The sequence below is a fragment of the Sturnus vulgaris genome, chromosome 3 (assembly GCF_052056855.1).
Source record: "Sturnus vulgaris isolate bStuVul1 chromosome 3, bStuVul1.hap1, whole genome shotgun sequence".
Lineage (NCBI taxonomy): Eukaryota > Metazoa > Chordata > Aves > Passeriformes > Sturnidae > Sturnus > Sturnus vulgaris.
The window spans coordinates 74997951-75005738 of NC_142245.1; the positions used below are offsets into that span (position 1 = coordinate 74997951).

Genomic DNA, 7788 nt, shown 5'->3' on the forward strand with positions numbered 1-7788 from the left:
TTCTTAGGTTGCAAAACCTGTGCCCTTGGGAAGAACAGGTAAAAGTAAAAGTGTACAGGAGGCAGATCTTGGTCAGTATAATTGTTCTTCTATCAGTACACTGAATAATCAACCCAAAATTGTCAAGAAACACACTTTAACAAAAGATAAGGTAAGAACTTTATTACTGACAATAACCAGTCATCCTGAGTTAAGTCAAGTTTCTGAGATGACTGAGAACTTCTAGGGAATTTTGACACCTGTCAGTGGGCGTTTTTAGTACACCTATAGCTGAAATAGACTAGTTTTAAAAAATTTAGGTCATCATTAGAAGCGTGAGAAATGACAGTCATTGGTAACCATTTAGCTTTCAGCTACAGGATTTCATTTATAAGGGGAAAAAAAAGTCTGCAGGCTAGCTTCAATTCATGTTGCTTTTGGGACTACTGCAAGGGTCTGTGCTCTGTTGAGTACCATAAAAACTCTCCTGAATCAGGTCCTAACACATTAAACACATGTGAAGAAAAAATACAGCATGTAAAGTACAACATATAAAATACAAAATATAAAAGAATGATGGAAGAGAATGAGACATAAGTGGAAAAAGGAAATGAGATAGAAACAAAGCAAAGGATGGAAAGAAGTAGTGCAGAAACTGTTTGTTGTAGAAGAAAAGGCCTAAAACTCAAACTAGTGAGATGAATGGAAGGATTCCCATTGGTACCACTGGAATTTTGATCCAATTCAACTAAAGGAAAAGGGGAAAGAAAGTTGCTCGCTTCTTTTGGAAAGTAGCCAAACAAAAGAAGGCAAGAAAAGAGTCATGAACATTGGCAAACCACCTAAAATTATGGTAACTTTGTGGGTTTGTTTTTTTAAATCTATAGAGGTAGTTTTCTGTGGGAGCAATCTTTTTTTCCTTCTTGCAATCTCAATTAAAAAGTCACCTTCAGGTAATATTCAAATCAGCAAACATCCTCCTAGGGATGCCTTAGTTAATTCTATGACAAATGCCTGCAAGGTGAGTTGAATCTTTTCTGGAGCTGTTCATCAACTAAGGCCTCTCATGGGAGGCCAGGGGAGTAGCTTAAACTTGAGGACCTTTTAGAAGCTTAAATTAGATTAAGTGAATACCATTTCCAACGTGCCATCTACAGCTGTCACAAAGTGAAAGTAATTAGTTGTGGGAAGTATTGATCTCACAGTAATTATAATGCTCTTAGCTGACTGGGATGTAGGTTTCTAATCCTAAGTTAGTTTAAAAACATCTTAAGGAAATCAGCTATCTTAAACACGAGAGATGGATAATATAAAACAATATAATCCCCCAATATTTTGCTTTGCATTTGTCATGTTTCAAAAAATTTGTTTGCTTACAAATCTGCTTCCTGTTTCTCCCATCTATTACTGAATTAATAATGCCATAATTTACAGAATCAATTGAACCATGAGAGACGGCTTGCCAGAAAAGCTTCCTCAAAGGAAGAAGAAAGAAATCCTGTTATCATGCAGGAAAAATCCAAAAAGCTTGAACTGGAAGGTAGCTCTGGCGTCCTGTACTCCAAAGACTCCTCTGCTGAGGTGGCTGTCAATGGAAGCCAGACGGAGGGCAGTGAGAAGGAAGCCAGCCGCTCCGAAAGCAGCTTTGATGCAGACAGTGAAGCCTCAGAAAGCGAAAGTGCTTCTAAGCAAACAACTCTGAGCCCACCCAGCAGCGTGTCTGGTGTGCACGTCAACCACTTAAGCCCTAAAACGCCTCACAAGCCAAGCGACAGCAATGAAGAGATGATTTCCAGTGCCATATCCAAGCTTAGCTTCTGTGAGCCTGTAAAAGAAGATAAAAAATCAAGCTGTGGAGATCCAGCATTAGGTTTATCAAATAATTCCATGTTCTCAGTAGGCAAATCCTCACTATCCCAAAACCCTCAAAATGCTTTCCAGACACTTTCCCAAAGCTACATAACTAGCTCAAAGGAATGTTCCGTTCAGTCCTGCCTTTACCAGTTCACATCTGTAGAGCTCTTAATGGGGAACAACAAGCTTTTATGTGAGAGCTGCACAGAAAGGAAACAGAAGTATCAGAAGAAAACCAACTCCACAGGTAAAGCGCTTGTACCTCTGGACAGTTTCCAGCATTGCCTCCCAAAGTCTGTGTGCTGGTTGCTCTTCCATTGCTCCAGCATGGGCCTCTCTGCTGTGGTTAAATGGAGAATGTCTCACCAAGCAGAACTTGCTTGTAACAACTTAAAATTTCATCAGGCGATAGCAACAAGACTAATTTTTATATTAGAACATAATCGTAGATGTAACATAGAATTAATTTTGCGTCTTTATTGTATCAAAGATAAAGAATTTAAAGATGACTGTAAACCGAGTATGTGCATTGCTTGATACTGATCTTCGCTGCTGTTTCTGTTCCTTACAATCCTCAAAGCTTTGAAATAAATGTGGTAATACTCAGGCCCAGTAGCTTACATACTCAGGGAAATAATGTAATTACATATGGAAAAGAGGCAAAAAAAGAGAGTTGTAATGAAGAGAGAAAAAAAATTCCAAAAATTTGTAAGAATACTGATGAGAGAGAAGTGCCTTCTTGTGACAATGTTTTTCTCGATGCTTGTATAGCCCAGGCAGACCATTAGTGTTTACTGAATAAGAAAAACAAATTTAATGAAAAATGAACATTTTAGAAGGACTGGAGGATTGGGGATTTTTATGTATAGAAATTCAGAAAAATAAAAAAGTTAAGCTCTTCTGATAATTTGTAAATACAATAAAGGGAGTTAATATAATAACAAAAAATTGACTGTTCGGCTGTGCATTTATAGATATCTGGAGAGATACAATTTAAGCATGAGTAAATTCAGAGAAATTACTTGTGTTTTATAATCATTCCTTAAATCATCATTGGATTGTAAGTGCTATATAAATAACACAGGGGTTTCATGGGCACCATGGAAAAGGAAAATCAATTCACAACTAATTATTTATTTTTTCCTTCTAAAACAAAAGATGTAAGATAAGAGGTCACCCAATTAAACGTTAAATGCTTCATTATACCTCAAATGAACCATTTTCTTTTGAACATATGTAAAACCAGTAAATTAATTTTTTCAGCAAAAACAAATGCTAGTGGCATGTTCTCTTTCATTGAGCTTTTCTGTGGAGCTTTCACTATGCTACTTTTGGGAAGCGCCCTGTGTTCTGTGCCTTCTGCACCATAAAGGGTTTGGAGGCCACATATCCCAATCCTGTATGCTAAAGCCAGCAAGTTGGGAAGCTTCCTGAAGGAACAGCCCTCCTCAGACTTTTCTCTTAATAAGGATGAAATATGTAGTCATTCAGAAAGAACTGAAGAATGGAAAACTAAACTCTTAGTGATCAGGACATTAGCATAGATAGAGACTACTGCCTTCTGGTTTTTGTCCAGGGATCATCCATTTATTTTAGATTTTAACAGGAAAGTTGGGTGCTATAGTAACAGACAATATAGGTATCTCAGTGTGCAAGCTGACCTAGATAGTGGACAGGCTTCCAGCTTCTGATCTGATTTGCACAAGACTGGCTAAAATAATGCTCAGATTTCATAGATTATGTTTATTAATAATTAGAAAAATGAGAAAATATTTTTTGTTACTCCACAAAATTTCTCTTGTGTTTTATATAACAAGTACAAAACCATCACAGCATAGATCTATTCTGTCAGATGTTTAGAAAGTAGTTTAAAAAATCCATATGACTGCCTTCACTTTGCAAATTATTTTGATATTCACAAATACAGAAAAGAAAATGGAAGGCGTCTACACAAATGCTCGGAAACAACTGCTGATTTCTTCAGTTCCTGCTATTCTTATTCTCCACCTGAAAAGATTCCACCAGGTAAGAGGCCAAACCCCTTGTATATTCCTCTGCTCCACTGGTGGACAAGCAATTCTTCAAGTGTCATTGTGGATTCCAATACTGCCTTTTTAGATGGAGACCTGGTAGAAACACTGTTTAAAACATGCTAATGTTTGTTGTGATTATCCTAACACCTTCAGAGTGCATTTTGCCATCTGATGTATCCAGGGAAACCCCTTATGTGTCCATCATTATGTGTAGCAGACACTGTACTGGAAACATAACATAAGAAGGTGTAAATCAGTTAAAATCTTACTCTTGGATTTGGTTAATTTTAACAGTATAGTGATACACCTTAGCTTTAAAAAGCTTCCTGTTTATTTTAAATATTTATTTTACAGTCTTTTTTTTTTTTTCCTTTTGAAGGCTGGTTTGAGTCTACGGAAAGTAAACAGGCATGTGGATTTCCCACTTATTTTAGACTTAGCACCATTTTGTGCTGCATCTTGCAAGGTACCATTTCAAATATTTATTTTTATTGTATTTCAGCAGTTTGTGTCCTGACCACAAGATAATTGGATCGATGATGATGATGATTATTTCCTCCTTTCAAAATTAAACTGTAACTGTGTGCAATCCCATTCATATCAAGAATATCACAGATGTTAGCTAGTATTACTTAAGCTGTGGCACCCTGGTGATGTTGGTGTATATAACAGCATTAAGGACAAGTATTATTGCTTCTATGGTAACTAAATTAGTAAGACTACTGAGTACTTGTAACAGAGGTATTTTGCTGCTGGAAATGCTGTGGGTGTCTGTTTGCCTCTTTTGGAATCATACTGCTGATAGCTACTTAAGGCGCCTGTAAAATTCCTTGTGAAATAATTCACCTTTGTTTTCTGTGTTTCTGGGAATGCAGAACGTTATGGATGGTGCAAGAGTGCTGTATAGTCTTTATGGAATAGTGGAGCACAGTGGCTCAATGAGAGGTGGTCATTATGCAGCATATGTGAAAGTCAGGACATCATCCAAGAAATTGCTAGAGCATATCTCTACCACTAAATCTGTTCTGGGTATGTACAAACAGAGCTTCCTTTCCTTTACTGTAAACCAAAAGTAGCTGCCTACAGGGATTTATAACAAATAATGTTTTAGCTGAGAATAATCTGTGATTTTTAGACAAGTTTTAGAAACCCCATCCCAGGATGTGCTCTAGGCCAGGCTGGATGGTGTCCCTGCCCATGGCAGAGCTGTTAGAACTAGATGATCTTTCAAGTTCCTTCCAACCAAACCAACCTATGATTCTATTAATTATTCTTTTTTGTTGTTGCACACAATGCATATTCTACTTTTGCTGTTGATCCCATGTAGAGCTGAGTGAATAATGGAATTTTGATTCAGCTATTAAACAGATAATTGAGGGAAAACTTTCCTCTTTCCTACTCAAAATAATACATCCAGATGAAGAGTTGCGCCTGGTAAAATTTTAATATTTGGAATATTTGGTATCTGAAAATGGTTTAGTACACCAGTCAAATCCATGACATTAAATTCAATTACATTTTCTGAATATTTGAGTATTTTATGTATCTTACGTATTTTAGGATTGGAATTTTTTAATACTTAAAAATCTCGAATACTCTGGTTTAATGTGAACAGCAAGAATATTTTTCATGGAAGATACAAGGTTTGGTGTAGGGTTTCTGTTAGCATTTTGAGGACAGCACAGTAGTTCTTTCTTATTAATACTTGATGGATATGCAGAACAGGCGATGAGGGATACAAGCATCATAAAGTCACCCTAGGACAAGAAAGAAATAAGTTTCCAGGACAGAATCTGTTAGTGAAAAATCTGTGGCAGCAATAATACATTAAGCTGTCAAAGTTAGGTAAATATATTTGCTGTTTCCCTTCTTGGGGGGAAGTGAGAATCAAGGATTATCCTTTCTATTCTATGTAGTATCACTTTGCATTTGAACCTAATTTCCCAGAAAGACAATCTTTTAGATTATTTATGAAATCAAAGTTTCCTTTGTCTTATACTTGTCTTGCAATGATTATTAGAACAGATTAGATCTTTTCATTTTCTTAATTTCACATTGGTCAGCTTTTAAAATAAGATCTTTTTTCTATGTCAGAACTGGTTGTGTTCTAGTATAACTTACTGTTGGAACTCAGCAAGCTGTACTGGAAATGTCTTAGGCTTTCTAAAAAAGTATGAAAAAAGCCATGGCAGCATCCATTCCTAGGCACTGTCTTCCACTAATTTATCTTACAGTGCTCTTTGGCATGTTAAATTTCACCTAAATAGCAGACTGTACCTAAGTAATGAATTACTCTTGTAGGTTAGAAGCTTCTCTTGCTTTTTGAAATAGCCACTGTGTTTGCTTGATGATGTTATGAAAATCAAGAAAAAAATTTCTTTTGCTTCTGCATTTCAGGTTTAAAAGAAGCCATGGGAGCATCAGGAGGACAGTGGGTCTACGTTAGTGATGCCCATGTTCAGATGGTTCCAGAATCAAGAGTACTAAATGCACAAGCATATCTACTTTTTTATGAAAGATTATTATTATAATTCTTAACAGTTTTATTTCAAAGATGGTAGTGTTATTTACTTTATCTTATTTAAAGCTGCAGTGGTAAGAGTACCTGTAAATATTGTGCCTTTATCTTGTAGAGAATTTATCATATTTTGACTCTGAAGTTCATTTAAACTATTACAAATATCTGAATGATTCTCTCAAAGTATGCACTTTGCCAAACATGTAAAATTCCTGGGTTCATTAAAATGCAGTACTGTTAGAATGTAAGATGATGTCCTATCCTACTGAGGTCTAGGGAGAGTTTGTTTTTGATCATAATAAAGATAAGCTTTCGCCCATAGTTCTAGAGGAGTTGAGAATAGAAATACTGATAGCGCTAAGTGCCTGGATCTGCTGGTGTGCAGTAACAATACAAAGTGTTCAACTTCTTTTGATCTAGTCCAGACTCTTCACATCACTGGGTTGGATGTCAACTCTTAAGATTTCTGCAAACAAGAGCCTGTCAAATAGTGTCACTTCCATGTTCATTAATTGGAAAGCTGAGTCCTTCCACAGTGGAGTAACAACAGCTGTCTCTGCGTAATGCTTCAATGCACTTTCCTGATAAGAGCTGGGAATAGATTGGGAAAACATGGCTTCTAAATAGTGACAGTGAATCCTCAGATACCCAGTACCCTTTCAGTTGTCTCCAACTGGCACTGGTATAGCAATGTACTCCTGTTACAATATAAATATGTACTTGGTGTGCATAAGTATATCCTCTGAGATATATACACACACCATAAATCCATCAATAGATATTGTCATTTTACCTTCTAGGAAAGAGAATTGCAAATAATTTCTGTATTTAGTAATTTTTTCAACTTCATAATTATGACAATGTACAGTATATAAGCTTGTGTATGTACAGAGTTTAGGCGTAATTCAGTAAATTCTGTTACTTTTGGTTCTAAACATGAACTTGTTTATCTGTTCCTGAATACTTTTCTCACAGGAGTAATAAACTATAAATTATTTTTGCACTATGTGTGTGAGTTGGACAGTAAATGATGACTTTTGCCCTCTGATACATGTCTGGACTTCTTTTGTCAGCAGTGGGGGACAGCAGTTGTCCTAGTGGCAGAACTGGTTTCTGTAGACTGTTTGACTGCCCTGTTTTGAGGTGTCACTTCCTTTGGTAATTTCTCATTTCCATCCCAGAGAGTAACAGATACATTCTAAGGTCAAGACCTGATGACTACTTGAAGTTATGTGGTAATTAATTTATTTAATAAGCAGTTACTTAAATACAAATTACTTATGTAACAGTTCCATCCTGTATGACTTGCTCTTTGGTAGAGAAAAAAATGTTAATATATGCTTACTGTTTCCATTTATGGTAATGTTTTTTAATGAAAAAACATGCTGTCCCTATTACTGTCTG

General features: G+C 36.2%; 1 protein-coding gene across 3 annotated transcripts in view; it reads left to right on the top strand.

Moving 5' to 3' along the window:
* Positions 1–7432, top strand: part of USP45 (ubiquitin specific peptidase 45) — a 48793-nt gene extending 41361 nt beyond the window's left edge. For all 3 annotated transcript variants that reach the window (XM_014883630.2, XM_088161980.1, XM_088161981.1), the window contains 6 exons: positions 8–151; positions 1414–2080; positions 3761–3858; positions 4246–4332; positions 4742–4895; positions 6264–7432. In XM_014883630.2, coding sequence (XP_014739116.2) covers positions 8–151; positions 1414–2080; positions 3761–3858; positions 4246–4332; positions 4742–4895; positions 6264–6397 — 1284 coding nt within the window. In that variant the 3' untranslated portion in view covers positions 6398–7432. The remainder of the gene's footprint in view (positions 1–7; positions 152–1413; positions 2081–3760; positions 3859–4245; positions 4333–4741; positions 4896–6263) is intronic.
* The last annotated feature ends 356 nt before the right edge of the window (positions 7433–7788 follow it).